Source organism: Condylura cristata, unplaced genomic scaffold (genome assembly GCF_000260355.1).
Source record: "Condylura cristata isolate star-nosed mole 26May11 unplaced genomic scaffold, ConCri1.0 scaffold00038, whole genome shotgun sequence".
Lineage (NCBI taxonomy): Eukaryota > Metazoa > Chordata > Mammalia > Eulipotyphla > Talpidae > Condylura > Condylura cristata.
The window spans coordinates 7,890,709-7,907,302 of record NW_004567139.1 but is presented as its reverse complement, the minus strand read 5'-3'; the positions used below and the strand labels follow the sequence as shown (position 1 = coordinate 7,907,302).

The 16,594-nt window shown below is 64.6% G+C and overlaps 2 protein-coding genes across 2 annotated transcripts in view; both read right to left on the bottom strand.

The window, feature by feature from the left end:
- The window catches only part of OTOP3 (otopetrin 3), a 6,864-nt gene extending 990 nt beyond the window's left edge, over positions 1-5,874 (bottom strand). Inside the window, exons 1-6 of the mRNA XM_012732992.1 lie at positions 5,822-5,874; positions 3,527-4,029; positions 3,311-3,447; positions 2,724-2,782; positions 2,366-2,484; positions 175-971 (exon numbers count right to left, since the gene is read on the bottom strand). Of these exons, the coding sequence (XP_012588446.1) occupies positions 175-971; positions 2,366-2,484; positions 2,724-2,782; positions 3,311-3,447; positions 3,527-4,029; positions 5,822-5,874 (1,668 nt within the window). The remainder of the gene's footprint in view (positions 1-174; positions 972-2,365; positions 2,485-2,723; positions 2,783-3,310; positions 3,448-3,526; positions 4,030-5,821) is intronic.
- A 3,309-nt stretch (positions 5,875-9,183) lies between these two features.
- OTOP2 (otopetrin 2) lies at positions 9,184-15,850 on the bottom strand. The gene is made up of 6 exons (XM_012733157.1): positions 15,517-15,850; positions 14,943-15,079; positions 13,822-13,880; positions 13,266-13,399; positions 11,436-12,313; positions 9,184-9,697 (listed from the first exon to the last, which is right to left on the bottom strand). Exons 1-6 carry the CDS (start codon positions 15,827-15,829, stop codon positions 9,527-9,529), a joined length of 1,692 nt encoding a protein of 563 aa, XP_012588611.1. The 5' UTR covers positions 15,830-15,850; the 3' UTR covers positions 9,184-9,526.
- Between the last annotated feature and the right edge of the window lie 744 nt (positions 15,851-16,594).

The following is a 16,594-nucleotide window of genomic DNA, read 5'->3' as shown; positions in this document are numbered from 1 at the left end:
CAGCCACTGTGCCCCGGGACAGCCACCCCGGGACAGCCACTGTGTCCCGGACAGCCACTGTGCCCCGGGACAGCCACCCCGGGACAGCCACTGTGCTGTGAGCGCGCCCCCACCCGCCCTCCCTTCCCGAGCCGGCCCGGGGCCAGCCGCAGCCTGGCCGCCTGCCCCGCTCACCGTGATGTTGCAGAGGATGAGGAAGAGGGCGATCTCCTTGAGCGCCCGCCGCTTCCAGTTGAGGTGGCTGTAGCAGTGGACGTGGGCCAGCGACGCGCGCCTCCGGTCCTGGCCCAGCTCCAGCAGGGAGCTCCTGCGGGGCGGCGGCGCCTCCAGCCTCCCCCCGTCCGCCAGCGGGCGCCGGTGCAGGCCCTCGATGATGAAGAGGTTCTGGGCCATGTTTTGCAGGATGAGCAGCAGCGAGTAGGCCAGGATGAGGCGGTTGAGCGGCTCGTGAGGGCGGGTGGCCACGATGGCCACGATGGAGAAGTAGGCGATGCCCATCTGGCCCAGAGCCGCGCCCACCAGCAGCACCACGTCCAGGCTGCGCGTGGGGTTCTTGAGCGTGTCCAGCTCTCGCTCCTCCAGCCCGTGGATGGCCGTGCCCGCCAGGCACGCCAGGCTCATGGCGGGCAGCACGGCCACGTAGTAGGCGTAGTAGAGGGAGAAGTACTGGCGTGCGATGGCCTGGCCACTGGCCTCGATCTGGAAGAGCACGAAGATGCACACGCCTGCCACCAGGGCCAGCAGGCCCAGCAGCGGCCCAAAGATGGCCCCGTGCAGGTGGAAGCGTGCGGGCCCGTGGCGGGCGCCGGCGTGGGCTGCCAGGCAGCGCCCCGTGTTCTTCCACATGACGAAGAGCACCGTGCAGCAGATGAGGCAGTACTCGGTGCTGAAGGGGTAGAGCATGAGGTAGCCCTTCCGGAAGACCTCGCACACCGTGGCGTTCAGGCACAGGCAGGTGTTGGTGTCGTTGCCTGGGGGACAGACGACGCTGGGGGAGCCCCTGCATGGACCGGACCCGCTCACCCCTGGGGGCCAGGGTGGAAGGACCCAGGCACCCACTTTACAGACATGTAGACCGAGGCCCGGGACAGATCAGGGGACCAGGATGCTCAGCCCCGTGTTCGGGGCGCCGGGGCCAAGCTCCGTAAGGCACCAGTGTGTGACGTCTTCGGCGCCCAGGGCCGCCTCGCCAGACTGCTTGCTGGGCACCGGGGGGGCCTGAGAGCCAGTGGGGCCGCGTGGGCGGGGGCCCCGTGCTCTCAGCTGCACACTCTGGGCCCGGGGGCTTCTCGCCCTGGAGTGGGGCGCCTGCAGCGCCCACCCTGTCCTCCTGTCCACACCTGCCTGTGCCTGACCGAGCCTGGGGCCGGACTTCCAGCTTCTGGGGAAAGCAGGGAAAACGGGTCCACAGGGACACAGCTCTGTGTCCCAGGGAGCGAGCGAGGGGAACCCCAACGTGTCATACTGGAACACGCCATCTGGAAGGGCATTTCGTAGCCTGCTGGTAGGAGAAGGGGGAGTCTAAGTCCAGAGAAGGCAGAGGGGGCGGGGGTTTTGTGCAAAATGCTAACAGCACTGGGGCAGCCATGGGGGGCGCTCGCCTGAAAGAGACGGGGACGGGCTGTCTGGAGGTGAAATAGTGTGCTCTTAGCCAGGTGAGTTCGTCAGCCCAAAATCAAAATAAAGAGGACCAAGTATGAACTGTTATGACAGCGGGGTGGCGGGCGACCTTGTTTTTCTCCTCGCCTGTACGCTTGGGCTTTTCCTAGAGACCCCGCTGTTGCTCGCCAAGACTCCTGAGCGGCTCCTGGAACCATGCTCTGGAGCGTTGGGGAGCACCCTGGTCCAGGCCACGGGCGTGCGAGCGAGCCGGAAGGCTCGGCCGTACACAGGGCAGGCTGGCATGCCCTCTGGGCTGAGCCCCGCTGCAGCGATGTCTGGGGGGCGGCGTGGGGGGGCAGGGGGTGGGGTGCGTGGGACAATGCCCGAGTCCCTACTGCCCAGAAGCCTCTGTGTCCCCCCACCCCGATTGCCCAGACCCCTACCTTTGTGTGGGGAGGACATTCCTTCCTGTCCTGACGGCTTTTTAGTTCCTAGCAAGTAAAACGCAGATACCAGGGTGGGGTGTGTTCCTTATCGGGGAACAGCTGAGCAGGGATTAGTGGGGAGCTTGCGGACAGTTGGGTGAATACCTGCCGCGGGGTGCAGGCGGACAGAGACCGTTGCAACCTCAGCTCTGTTTGCTCATCGTCAGCCACTGGGGTTTGCTCCCAGCTGCACAGACTCACGAGCGCCCCCTGTCTGCGAGTTCGTGCGCATGCGTGGGAGTGCACACCTCCTGGGGGGGGGGGTGCCTCCTCTCTACCTGAGAACTTCTCCACGAGGGCACTGAGCTCCGTCTTGACCTCGCGGTGCATGGAGTCGTTGGTGACGGCCAGCACCCACAGCAGCAGGTTGGTGGCCAGGGTCAGCATCAGGCCACACCTGCAGGAGAAGGAGGTGCCACACTCCACTCACCAGCCTGGCTGGCTCCCCACCTTCCTGACCCTCAGCACCACTGCCTTTGGGGTGCCGCTCTCTCCCAAGGCCAGATCCCATCTGGCATCCGTCCTTCTGGAAGGCCTTATGCAAGGGGACAGCCCTGGAGGCCACCTGTGATCCTGTGTCCCTCTTCAGGGAAGCTGGGGGCAGGTACAGGCAGAGGACAGGGAGCTCCGTCTTACCTGGTGAGGTTGGTCTGCACCTGAACACAGTCCTTACAGTGTTTCAAGAGCACCCAGGTCTGGAAGAGAGGGGGCCTTGAGCTGGGGGGGCAGGGGGGCAGCGGGACCCCATGGGTGCCCCAGTGTGTGGGAGAGTCAGGGAAGAGCTGGGTTCCAACCCCAGCTCCAACGCTTCCTTGCTGTGATGCCTTGGGCAGCAGCAAAACACCTGTGAGCCTCAGTCTCCTTGGCTCTACAATGGGGCTAAAATGCTCACCTTTCAGGAAGACGCCTACTTCTTGGGGGGCAGTGGTGCCAGCGGCGAGCCTGCACTGCGCCTGGGCAGAGCAGGAACTCGGGAGGGAGCGGCCATGCTCCGGACGTGTCGGGAGCGTGTCACTTCCCATGCGGGCAAGAGTGCAAGACAGGTGTGCTTGCAGGCAGGCGCGCAGGTGCAGGACGCGGCGCACGGGCAGGCGCTGCTGGGGGCCGCAGTGTGCCCCCCCGGGGCCCCGCGGGTCTGTCTGTGTGGCGATGTGGGTGCACGTGCGTGAGGCGCGGGGAGGTGCGGTGAGTGCCGGGGGCGTGGGGCGGGAGAGACCGCTCACCTGGACACAGATGAAGACGATCTCGATGGCGGGGAAGATGAGCTCCAGCCGCGCCCTGCACTGGGTGTGGCTGACGTCGTAGCCCAGGCGGAAGACGTTGAGGCAGACGGTGCAGATGCCGAAGAGCACCAGGGAGCCTGGCGGGGCAGGGGCCGTGGGCACCTCCCCGGGACGGGCCGGCCCGCCCCACCCCGCTCCAGCCGCCGCCACACTCACCCCGCACCCAGAGGGGTCCCGCGTGAGGGTCCTGGTGGCCCACGGCGTGCGGCCGGCGGGCGGTGCCCGCGCTGTAGTAGAGGAGCCAGACGGCGGACAGGGCCTTGAGCGCCGCCAGCAGGATCCACACGTCGCCCAGCGTGACGGCCACGTTGTTGAAGATCATGCTGCAGATGAAGGCTCCTCCCAGGAACACCAGGTTGAGGGCCAGGAGCCCCGAGAAGAGCTGCCCCGCCTTCTGGGCCTGCCGGTCCCGCCGCAGCAGCAGCGAGAAATGCTGCAGCAGCCAGGACTTCTGTCGGGGCGACATGGGGGGTCCCGGCTCCTCCGGCTCCGCGGCCCTTTGGTTCTCCTTGGCTGGGGCAGCTCCAGCCTCCTGGGCTTCAGGGGAGGCCCCTGGTTGCGCCTCGGTACCGGCTGGGGAGGGAGAAAGGGCCCTGCTGTCTGCCAGGGGTCCCGGGGGGGAGGGTCGAGGCCGCTCCTGCCCCTGGCCGTCGTGCGACCTGGCGTGAACCAGGGACTGGAGATAATGGCAGCTGCCTCGCTGGGCTATGGGACCCCCGCGCCCCCACAGACCAGGGGCTGTGGGCGCCCTCTGCTCCGCCCACACACACATCGGGTGATGTCCACCAGCTTGACCATCGCCTCCCCTCACCCCCACTTGCTGCTCCCTGCCTGCCCTGCAGCTGGGTGACAGTCTGACCGTGTCCACCTGTGTGTTTTTATTTGGCGACCAGATGGTCTCCAGGGTTGGGACTTATTGCCACCAAAAAGCAGCCAGCTCCGGGGGGGAATTTCACTTCTGAGTCGGGGGGGGGCGAGCAGACGCCTCTCTTGGTCTTACTCTGGCTAGCTGGGTGGCGACTGGTCGGTGCGTGGAGGCTGAATGTGGACTTGGAGGGAACAGAGCCAGGGCTGAAGCAATATTCTCTTACGGGGAAAGAGGGGTGCCCAGATGGTTATCTGAAGAGGTCTAGAAAAGCCCCCCCCGGTTCACAAGAGGAGCATCTTCCGGGGAAAGAAGTCAGTATCAAGATTGGAAGTGGTTCGTTGTTCTCATTTCTTAAAAATGCATTACTCGTGTCATTAAAATTAACTTTAAAGAACATTGAAGGCTGAAGGGGAAGGTTCTGGGCTGGACACGCCGTGTCTGCCACCAGCACGGGCCAGCCTGGCGGCAGCATGTTTGCCCCCGACCGTGCCAGACGACGTCCACCGGCACCCCGCCGCCCCGACTCCTGGTGTCCCGAGAATGCCCAGCACCCCCTGGGAAAGCCAGCCTGACCCTCCTCTCTCCCTCGCTGCCTCACCTCCTCTAAGCCCTCATTCCCGCCAACAGCTTTGTCACCCGCTCTTGGACCCAGATCTTGGGTCACCCCACACCCAGGGGCTAGCCTAGGCCCCGGCCGAGGGGCGACCCTCTGCTGCTGTGCTACTGCTGTGGGGCTGCCCGACTAGGGGGCAGGGGCTGGCCCGGGCCTCCCTGGGGCCCCTCCTCGGCTCCCTGCCACCGGGCGCTGCCCTGGGTCCCGCAGCTGCCCTGGCTCCGGCTGCCCGGCTCGCTGTCTCCGGCTGCCCGGCTCGCTGTCTCCGGCTCCCCGGCTCGCTGTCTCTCCGGCTCCCAAGGTCGCTGCATCAGCGAGTGGTGTCTCCTCCCCACAGCACCCGGCAGGGAACGGGGTGTCCTCCTTGCCCCTCCCTTCACCCCCATCGCCTCAGACCCCGAGTGTCCACTCCAGTTCACTGCCCTCCACCTCCAACACTGCCCTGGTGCAGGCCTCCCTCCCGGACCGGCCACCCTGCCCACTGGCGCTCTCTCCTGAGTGTCCCGCGAAGGCCACAGGTGCCCTCGGTATGAAGTCCGAACCCCCTAGCAAGGCCTCTCAGCATGAACGAGGCTGCAACGTTCGCTGTGGGCTGGGGCCACGCGGTGCCCAAGGCAGGGCGCCCTCCGCCGCTTCCCGGCCCGGCCAGGCGGCTTCTCCAGCCCTGTGTCCAGCCCTCCTCTCGCCCTCACGGCCACGCCACTCCTCGGCAGCTTCAGACGCCCTGACTCTCGGCCGCCTCCCTGCCTACGCCCGCGCCTCCCCTGGCCATAGTGCTCGCCCCCTGGAGCCTGCTGACTGCAGCTTGTCCCTCGGGGCTCAGCAGAGCCCGCCTCCTCTCGGGCCCATAGCCCCCAGCCCAGCTGGCCCAGCGCCCCTCTGTGGCCTCAGCACCGTCCTCAGGCTGCGTTTTAATGAGCTGGTCCTGCTCGTCCCTCCCTTTGGCCTCTGAGCGGCAGAAGCTTCAGACTGTCCACTGGAAGAGCCTCGAATACGCCGCACGTCCAGGTGCCCATTCCCCATGACCGGCCTGCTCACTCCTGCTCTCTGGGGTGGACCTGACGGCACAACGGGCATCCAGGAGAGGCGCACGGGCTTCTCCCCGTCTCAGCCGCCCTTGCTCCAGCTCTGCCCCTTCCTTCCGGCTCCCTTGCACACTCCACCGGGATCAGCCAGAGAAGCCCACGTTTCTCACGTGTCCTTGGCCTCACCCCTGCGTGGGCCCACCCGGCCTTCTGCCGCACCCCAAACCCTTCACCAATGGCTCTCACCCATCTTCTCCACCCACCCTGAGAGACTTTCCCAGGAAGGCGTCTCTCTGCGCAAGCATGCTGGAGGCTACTTGTTGGGGACACTCCCCTTCGTGGAGAGGGGGTGTGCACTGTCTGCTGAGGTGTTGTGGGCGTGGCTGGCTCCCCTCAAGGCCAGGAGCTACTCCACAGCAGAGACCAGCACTGCCTAACCAGACCTGGCCCAGGCACGGCAAGCAGCCAGCACTTCCCTCTGGCGTCTTTGGGGCGAGCTTTCAGCACCAGCGCCTGGACAGAGACCCTTCCCAAGGACCCTTTCCACCCTGGCCCGGCAGAAGGAGACTCCAGATCTTTATCTTTCCTCCCTGGCTCTCCCGCCCAGGCTGAGCAAGCCTGACTTCCCAGGGACACCTCCCTGGGTCTTTCCTCCCAACCCAGAGGGCTCCACCTCACCTTCCAGTAACCCCCCACTCTCACCCCCTTCTGTGGTGGGAGAGCCTAATGATTAAGAGCCCAGACTCGGGCACTTACAGGTTACAAACCGGAATGTGACTTAAAGCTTTCTCAGTTTCGTCTGTTAAATGGAGATGCACCAGCAGGTAGTAGGTGCTCCATAAAGATCTCTTGAACAAATAAATGAAGGAATTAATGCTTAATATGTGTCTTCTAGGGTCTTGCCAAAATCAATCATTTAATACGTGTAAATGCACACACACGCTGCCTGGCCTACAGAGAGCGCTCAGAGTCAGCTACTCCTCTATTAGTTTCTGTGAGCTCCTGGAGAAGCTGGAAGGGTCAAGCTTACTGATGAATTTCAGGGGGAGGATTTTGCTTAGATTGCAGGTCCAGTGGGGTCTAGGTTGAGGGTCCTCTCCTTCAGAGTTCTCCCCTGCCTTTCCTGCCCTCCCCCAGCCTGGGAGGGGCAACCCGCTGCCGGCCCAAAGAGAGAATTCAGGAAAGGGCTGGGGAGGGCTGGGGTGGGGCGGTAGGGGTCCCTGGAAGAGAGCAAGGGTACCAGAAACCCACAGGAAGGAACCCGCGGCCCGCTGGCACGCCCTTTGGTGCTATGCCAGCCCATGGGAGGGCAAGGGCGCCAGATTAGTTTGTGGGTCGAGGGTAGCAGCAGGTGATGAAAGCCAGGCATGTGGGGGGCCACTGCGAGGCCTCCACTCTGGCCACTGCAAGGCCTGGCGGCCTGCTGCCCTGCCGGCAGCGCCTGGCAGCCCCAGCTCCGCACGCTTTCCCAGCCGTCTGGGTTTCTCAGCTTCTTCCTGGCCTTGGCGCCCCCTTTAGGCTGTGAGCACCCTGCTGGTCTCTGTACACCCCCATTTTCCGGAAAAGAAGTGAGGCACAGAGCGGGGTGGGGGTAGAGGGCAGCGAGGGGCCAGCACGGGGCCCAGAGATTGGCGCCTTCAGGAGAGCGCAGCCTCCCGCCCCAACCCCGCAGCCCTGGCCCCAGCCCCAGTTCTGGCGGTGGGTGCTAGCCAGGGAGCCGTACCTGAGGTCTGGGCAAGCATCGCGGGTTGCCACAGGCTGCGAGGGAGCGCAGCCGATGCGTCCAGGTGAGGTCCCCGCAGACTGACGCCCCGACGCCCGCCCCCGACGCCCGCCCCCGTGGGATTGCGCAGCCGCTGCCCGGGCTCCACAGCCCATCGATTTTTCTGTTGACTTTAGGGACCTCATTAATCCTTCGTTAATTACCTCGCCGGGCCGGCGAGCACAGCGCAGCCAATGGCGAGGCGACTGGACGCGGGGGCGGGGCCTGAGGAGGCGCGGGCACAGTCCCTGGGTTCAGCGGACCTGGGCCGGCCTCAGGGTGGGTGGGGCGGGGCGCCACGTCCTTGGGCCGCCATAGAGGTGCTGTGGGGATTCAGCCCGCACTTTGGTGGCCAAGCAGGGAATGGACACCCCCGGCCCCCCAAACAGGGAATGACAGTTCCTGAACCCCACTTCCCTCCAGCCTTCTAAGCAAGCTCCCACCACGCGTGGCTGGCAACCTCTCTCTCCCTCAGGGGTCAGAAAAGACCCCATTGCCATCGTGGGGGAGGTGAACAGGCCTGGAAGTGACCCCCTCTTTCTCCCCTTACCCACCCAGAGCTCCTGCCCCACTGCCGCCTTTTCAGGAGGGCTGGGGTACCTCTGCTCAGGTTCCCTGCGCTCCCCCCAGCCAGGGTTCTCCTGTGAGATGCCATCTCCTCGCACCCACCCCTGCCTGCGAGCCCCGCCTTGCCCCGTTCTGGGATTTGGAAACCCGCCTGCCCAGAGACCCCTAGGTAGAGGGGTTCCCGGCTCCTGTGGCTCCTCACCCCACCCTGACCTTGGGCAATGGGCTTGCTGGCCCTCCCTGCTCCAGGACAGCCCGAGGGAGGACATGGCGCTGGGTAAAATACGTTGCTGGGACTCCTGGGCAGCGAGTGACTAAACCCAGGAAAGGCCTCCATGGGGACATGTGAGCTTTGGCGGGGGCCGACGGGATGCTGTTTGTCTTCCAGACACCCAAGACGAAGCCTTGCAAGCTCCCGGTTCGCACCTGTCCGGTGGCCTGCCTTTCTCCCGTCTCTCCTGTGAACGGGGTGGTTTCGGGGATGCTCCAGAGAGGTTAGGACCCTCGGGGGCAGGGGTGTGGTAGGTAAGAGGAAGTCAGGGAGATTTACAGCCTCCAACTCCTCTTAAGCTAAATATCTTTGATGCTTGAACTGTTTTATTTGAGGGGGGAAAATTCTGCTGCTTGCAAATTGTTACTCTTAGCAGGAAGGCTCTGGCGCTCTGCTGTGTGACCTTGGGCAAGTCGCTTTACCTCTCTGGGCCTCAGTTTCCTTCAATGTAAAATGGCAGTTGGTCTGTCAGACCCTCCTAATCTCTTGTGCATCATGGAATCCATAAAATAATTCAGTGTCACTTGCAGATAAAAGGAAGAGGCGTCACCTAAGCACCCACTTTAAGCTAGTTCATAACTCACACTTGGCTCATCCCTCAGAAGCTTGAACCTCCAAAATTCCCAGGAGCCCTTCCAGCTCTGATCCCCAAGATCTTCTGTGAGCATCTCAGATAGGCGACGGAGACAAGAAGCAGTGTCGGGAGGACAGCTGCAGGTTTATTGGGTCCCAGCCCCAGGAAGGACACCGGCCAGGCCGCAGGGCTGGGGTTCGAGCTGGAGCCCACGTTGAGACACGTCCAGATCACCCCTGGTCCCAGCAGGGCAGCAGGGAGAAGCCTCCTGTCCCACCCTCGCGTCCCTGCGCGGCTGAGGTCACGCTGGGCTGGATGGGCAGGTCCTGACTGTGATTTAAAAACTCATCCTGGAAAAATAACTTTTGTGAACACCCCACTCTGCAGGGCGCGGTGACAGGCAGCGGGACTGCCAGGCTGGGCGCCCGGGCGCCCGGGCGGCGGGGAGCCGAGCGCCGGCGGGTGCGGGCTGGGCTTCAGGACAGCACGTAGACCTCCAGCAGGCTGGAGACAGCGTGCATGCGGTAGAAGATGCCGAAGGGCAGGCAGATGTTGACGATGGCCGCCCACAGGGAGTAGCCGTAGAAGTCCACCTCCACCGTGTTGCTGAAGTGAGGCCGGGCCCCGAAGGCGGGCATGACCCACAGCTGTGCGGGGAGACGGGGCGTCAGGGCCTGGCTGGGTGGCGCTGGCAGAGGCGGGTGCTGCTGAGCAGCACTGGCACTCACGGAGGAACTCAGGACAGGCTCCCGCTGACCCCGCCCGACCCCGGCCTGCACAGTGACCTCGCCCTCACCCGGCGTGGCCACTCGTGGGTGGAGGAGGGGAGCGGGGTTTTGAGCAAGTGATGTGAGGATTTGGTACAAATGAGCTGCCCTGGAGCTGTGAGTTGGGGGCAGGCCCGGGGGGGGGTGCTGGGGTCTAGCTGGAAGGCCCCTCTGAGCTCTGCTCCCTACCTCTGCCTCTTCCCAGGTGTGGGAGAAGACCGACGCTGAACGCTTGCTTCAGCTCAGCCCAGACGCAGGTGTGGGCCAGGCAAAGACAGAGGCCTCCAGGCCAGCCCCACCTGCCCCGTGGGCATCGTCTGTGGGTATCTCACCCCCCCAAACCCCAGGGATTTCTGTCCTTTAAAAGGGGATCTGAGGGCCTCCCTGGTGGCACTTTAACAACAGGTTAAAGTGCAGCACCAAGAAGCGGTCTGCAGCCCCTGCAGCACGAGTTCAATCCCAGCCAGGGGCTGACCCGCAGGGCTCAGCAGACCTCTCCTGTCTCCCGGCTGCTCCCCTCAGCAGTGTACTTTGACAGTCTGCCTGTTCCTGCTCCCCACTCTGTCTCTGGTGAATCCTCTCACCCTTCGCATCTCTGGCCTGTACCCCAGTTCTATATGAATAAATAAATAAATCTTAAAAAAAGTCAAAAATTAAAATTTGAAAACAATAAAAAAATAAAATGGGGTCTGAGATGATGCCCTGGGATTTGATGCTGGACCAGATACATGGAGCAGAAACGGTCCCCCAGGAGAGCCCCAGCTTGTGGGCGGAGCCTCAGTGAAGGGGGGCAGAGGTGGGGCAAGGGCGGGTCACCCAGGCAGGAGGTCTGAAGCTCAGGGCTTCTGCTCCGCGTCAGAGCTGGCGGCCACGTCACGGGTCACCTAGAGGACGGGCTGCTTTCACCCTACTCAGAGGGGGCTGCTGGCCGGTTGCACACGGGGTGCAGGAGGACGCGCCCACAGTGCCGTCACGCGTAGTAGGGGTGTTTTCCTACCAGAGGTCACAGCAAATGGCGCTTGTACATCTTGTGAAACATCCTGGTTGTGCCCTGGGACACACTCGCCGACACATGCGCCTGCGTTAGCTTTCCCTGCTGGGGAGGGTCCCTAGCTGGCCGCTTGCCGGTGGGCGAGTGTTCTCTATTGGGGTGCACCTTCATGAAGAGCCTTTCCATCTGGGCGTGTTTTGCTTGGCTGCGTCCCGGGGTGTGGGAGTCTGGTGCGCTGCCCCCCACCTCGCCCCCTGCCCCCCCAACAGACGGCTCACACTTCCGCTGCTCTGCTCCCCGCTACTTCCTGACGCTGCTCCACTTACCCTAAGAAGTGGGCTGGTCACAAGTTCCCAGAGCTGTCACACCTCCCGGAGTCAGCACTCACAGCTCCCTCTCACCTCCTCCCAGCCTCCCCCAACGCCCCTGGGACTCCTCCTGCTACCTGGATTTCATTCTCTGGGCGCCCTGAGATGCTGTTTGCCTGGAGGCTGCACCCTATCCTCTCTGCTCCTTTCCTAGAGAGCCACGCCATTCTCCAACAGACTGAGGGCCAGGCCAGGCCAGGCCCACGAGCCCGAGGGCGCCCTTCCTCTGCCTCTCCCCCCAGGGCGCCCGGCTACTCACGATGATGTTGCAGAGCAGGAGAAACAGAGAAATGTCCTTCAGGCACCGGCGTCTCCAGTGGCTCTTGGGCGCCGGCATGGCGGCCACTGCTTCCTGAGGGGCCGTGTGGCTGGGGGCCACCAGCTCCGGGGTGGCCGGGCAGGCGGGCAAGGCCTGCAGCGCATCCGGGTTGGCGAAGGTCAGGCCGTGGCAGGAATCCTTGGGGGGCGTGTCCCGAGGCTCGGCCACCGGTGGGCCCCGGTGAAGGCTCTCGATGATGAACACGTTCTGGAAGGTGTGCTGGGCGATCATGAGCAGAGCGTGGGCGAGGTTGAGCCCGGCCAGCAGGTCCTGGGGCGTGCCCACCACCACGGCCACGATGGAGTAGTAGGAGATGGCGTACTGGCCCAGGGCGGCGCCCATCAGCAGGGCCACGTCCAGCGTGCGCGTGGGGTTCTTGTGGTGGTCCATGGCCCGGCGGTCAAAGCGGTAGATGACAGAGCCACTGAGGCTGACCAAGGTCATGAGCCCCAGGCAGACGATGTTGAAGCTGTAGTAGGTGACCAGCGCCTGCTGGGTGTGGCTTCCGTCGCCACTCACCTGGACCTCGTAGATGATGAAGACGGCCAAGCCCACCACGAAGAGAATCAGGCCCAGCACGGGGCCGGCGAAAAAGGTGTCCCGGAAGAGGCTGCCCCGGGACGGGGTGTGGCCGTGGCCGTGGCTGGAGGGGGCCAGCAGCCTGCCCACGTTCTTCCACATGACGTAGAGCATGGTGGAGGCAAAGAGGCTGTACTCGATGTTGAAGGGGTAGAGGTAGAAGTAGCCCTGCTGGAAGATCTGGCAGACGGCCGTGCTGCAGGGACAGTCCCCCTCCGCCGTGCCGCCCGCTCGCTCCACTGGGGAGAGAGGGGCACTGAGCGGCACCGCCCTCCCACCTTCCGGGAGCACCCCGTCTGCAGATGCTCACCCCTAGATCGTGACCTCGGGGCGACCCAGGGTCACTGCCTCCTGCCTTCACCGCTGGCTCCCAAATGCCCGCGTGGGGCCTGGCACCGTCATTCCCTCCCCAGGGATCTACTGAGCACCTACTAAGTGTCAGAGACCCAGGGACCCGCCAGTAAACACTAGCTGGTGCTTCCTTCAGGAAGCTGCCCCCACCCCCACGACCTGGCCCTCTGAATTGCAGGGCCGGGGCCTTCCTGAGGGCTGGGAAACTCTGTGCTGGGGGGGGGTGTGTTCCGGTGAGGTCGCCACAGACTTATCATCTAATCTGGTGCTGGCTAGTGGGGGCCCTAGAGAAGTCCGAGAACTCGGCCCAGGGGGCCAGGCACCCCTTAGCAGAGCTGGGCCCCTCCAGTTGCAAACTCTGGCCTTGAGAAAGCCGCTTTCTGTGCCCTAGCGTTTCACCTGTCGGTAGGGAACGGACAGCCCCTGCCTCCCGGGAAGCTGGGGGGCCCAGGACACGCAGCCAGTGCCCCGACACGCAAAGCTCAGCGGATGGCCACTCTTGTCATTGCGGTGACTATTTCTGCCTCCTCTGTGCCAGACTCCCATCTGGCCCTGGGTGCCACCATGGAGCCGTCGGCCTCCCTCCCCCTCTCTTCCGCCAGGTCACGCTGGCCCTCTGCCCTGGCACCGAGTCCCTTCCCTGGTGGAATGGACTCCTGGACAGGGGGGCCAGGGCTAAGGGTGAGAAGGTGCCTCCAAGGCTCCCCTCCTGGTGACCCACACCTGTGCCTCAGAGGCAGAGCCCAGAGCAGGAGGCATCCACCTTTGCTCCAGCTCCCCAGGCCTGGCCACCGGGCAGCGGCAGCGGGGGAGGGGGCGCCCATGGAAGTGGCGACTCACGGTTGGGAACGAGGCGCGTGTGGCTGGCGTTGCCGTGAGAGCTGCTGTAGGAGTTGGCCTGGTGCAGGGACTCGTCCACCACGGCTGCCATCCAGATGGCCAGGTTGGTGGTGAGTGTGAACATGAGGCCGCACCTGTGGGGGAGGGGCGAGAGGCCAGTTGGGGGTCTCAGTCTCCTGGGGTCCGGGCCGGCTGGGGTTGGGAGCTATGCCAGGGGTGGTGCTGACACGCAAGGCGCCGAGCTGGCCCTCGCGTGGGAAGGAGCAACACGCCTGGCCGGGAGCCACCCGAGGGAGGGCCAGGGCCCCAGGCCTCCGCTCCCTTCCCGGGCGACGGACATAGAGTGCGCTGCCTGTCACCCGCCGCAGCACACGCAGGCAGGCACACTCAACACTCACAGCCCCCCCCCAGCATGGTAGAAAACAGCCCAATAAAGCCAGGGGCTGTCGGACCCCCACCACACCCCACAGCGGGGAGCCCCCCAACCCGCGCCTCAGGCAGGCTGGCAGTGCCAGTCCTGCCCGGCAGGGCCCTGAGCGGTGGAGCGGGCACTCACCGGGTCAGATCCAGGTGCACGTGGGTGCAGTCCTTCGCCGAGACCCAGAGGAAGTAGGTCTGCGTGCAGAGCCGGAGGTGAGGGCGACGCCACAGGTGAGCCCGGGGCCGGTCAGCGCCGCATCCTCCACCCAGAGCCCCCGCGCCAGTTCTGTCTACCTCAGCGTTACACAGTGAAGTGGGCGCTCTGTTCCCTGGACAGCTTATACAGAGTAGTGGTTCTCTGCTCTTTAAGAGTTTGCCACGTGTCTGCTGTACAACTCTGGCCTTAATGTTTGTGCATTTTTTGCAGGAAGGTCAAGGGAGTTTTGACTACCAGTGACGCACCTCCAGGGTGCCTCACCTCTGTGGTACCTCCCTCCCCACCCGCGCCCCAGCTCACCCCTGCTGCCCACAGGGCCTCGCCCTCACCCGCTGCCACACACCCCTGCTGTGGCCTTTGCCAGTGCGGGGTCTGTACTTTCTTAAGGAACCTTCGAACCGTAAAATGAAAGATGAACCGTGATACGTGCCCAAGTCCTGCGTGCACCGAGTTGTGGAGACCTGGGCAGCAGGGGGGACCAGTGTTCCGGGGGGACCCGGGCTTACATGTGGGCTCACGGTCACGGGCCCAGGCTGAGGTCTGTTGTCGGCCCCGGGGAGAGGGTCTTCCCAGCCTTGGCTCATTCCGAAGACCGATCGAAGTCATGTGTGCAACTAACGTACACCTGTCTAGCTGAGTGTGCGGGCTACCTGGCTCCTGAACAAATATGGAACAGAGGGCCACGCCGAGGCAAACCAGCCAGCCCAGCAGGCCCAGTGTAGAGACGGGTGTCCTCTGGGGGCACCTGGGAAGGGCAGGCCAGGTTCTAGGAGACAGGACGCCTGCCACAACTCACACCTCCCGGGTGTCAGCTACTGGCCCTGCTTAGGCTGAAACAGAATCGCAGAGTCCCTGACAGGAGCTCAGACTTGACTCTCACTTCATTACCAAGTACTTGCAGACTATGGACTCATGTGATCCCCACCACCGTTCCCTCGCCACTGGGCTGCTCAGGGCGAGGGGGTGGAGCGCTCGCCTCTGGACCCCCTGCCAGGTACTGGCTTCTTTCTACCAGGCCCAAGAAGGGGGTGCCTGTCCACCTGGATGATGACGAACACGGCCTGGGTGAGCGGGTGCAGTATCTTGATGACCGACAGGCACTCGTAGAAACTGGAGTAGTAGCCGGTCTTGAAGACATCCATGACCAGAGTGCAGATCCCAAACAGCACCAGCCCGCCTGGGAAGAGGGGGGCGATCAGAGGGCAGGAGAGGAGATCTGGGAGTGGACCGCCCAAACCACTGGGCAGCTGGGCAGGCAGGGGGCGGGATGAAGGAGGAGTGGGTGGGCGGAGAGATGTCCTGTGAAGGCTCTCTGGGGGCTCAGGTCAGGGGTAGGGCCCACATGGGTCTGTGAGCTCTGGCTGTCACCTGCCCGCTGTGCGCCATCCAGGGCTCTCCCGGGTCGGCCCTTTTCTAACCTTTAGGACAAATCCTTTCCCGTCTACACCTCCCTCTGCCCCTTTCCTTCCTCCTCTCCCTCTACAGCAGCTTACTTCACCCTCAGCCACCTGCGGCCCAGCTGGGAGCCTTCTCGCCATCTCCAAATTCCTCCACAACCTCAGCGGCCAGGTCCTGCCCCCGCAGCCCAGGGCAACTCGGACTCCCTCCCCGCACCTCTGAGCCAGATGGGACCGGCGTGGGAGTCGCGGTAGGGGACGGCGTCGGGACAGCGCGCAGTGCATAGGAGGTAGAAGCCGACCCAGAGCGCGGCCAGGAGCATCATGGCCACGAGCAGCGCGAACACGTCCGTCTCGTACACCGCCACCTTGTTGAAGGCGCCGCCGCTGATGAGCGTGCAGGCGAGCAGCAGCACGTTCACCGCCAGCAGCACCGACAGCAGCCGGCCGCCCTTCTTCCACACCTCGCGGGGGCCTGCCAGCGGCGCCGGCGGGCTCTCCTTGGGGCCCGAGGCCAGTTCCTCCGACATGGCAGGGGCGGCTGGAGGAGGTTGGCGGGGTCACTGCGGGGGAGGAGCAGACAGGTGCCCTTCAGCGAGGGGGCCGGCCTTAGGTTCCCTGCGGGACGGAGGGTGGGGGCCGCGGGTGGCGGAGGAAGCATTGGGCAGCGAGAGGAAGCGGCCGCGGGTCCCAGCGAGGCAGGCGGCGCGCGGAGGTGGCCGCCCCGTCCAGCAGCCGCGCTTCCCACCCACCCTCCGGCCGCCGCACGCACCTGGCTGGGCGCGGAGCCCGCTCTGAGCTGGGGGCCGGGGGGCGGCGAGCTTCTCGTCTGTCCCTCGCAGGGCCGGACAGGCGCTTTATAGCGAGGACGGCACGATGATTTACAGCCGCGGGAGCTCAGCTCCATAAACCTCTCAGTCCCACTCACATGATCCATCTTTGCTCTGAGCTGAATTTAGGGAAGAGGCGCGGGAGCCAGATAAGGTGAGATTTATACTACCCGGTAAGAGGCGCCCCCTCCCCCGCCACCCCGTCACCTCCCTGCGGCCCAGCTGGGGTGCGGCCCTGCACTGCGGCACCCCGCCTCCGGCGCCCACCGCGCCCTGGCGCCCCGCGATCTCGGCCGCCCAGAACCCCAAGAGCTGCTGCTCAGTAGACGCCCCAAGGGCGCGCCGGCACCAGGGGCGCTCCCAGCCCTGCAGCGCCTTGTGCGCGGGTGGCCCCTGCTGCTGCGCGGGGTCTGGACCCGAGCCCGCCTCCCCGACACTGTCGCAGGGCAAGAAGTTCCTGCTTCC

Excerpts from the sequence above, each read along its gene's own strand:
- OTOP2 (XM_012733157.1), bottom strand. The coding sequence starts at position 15,829 with ATGTCGGAGGAACTGGCCTCGGGCCCCAAGGAGAGCCCGCCGGCGCCG. Across the intron at positions 13,881-14,942 it reads CCGTGTTCGTCATCATCCAG|ACCTACTTCCTCTGGGTCTC; the intron begins GTGGACAGGCAC and ends CTCTGCACGCAG. Across the intron at positions 13,400-13,821 it reads GTGCACCTGGATCTGACCCG|GTGCGGCCTCATGTTCACAC; the intron begins GTGAGTGCCCGC and ends CCTCCCCCACAG.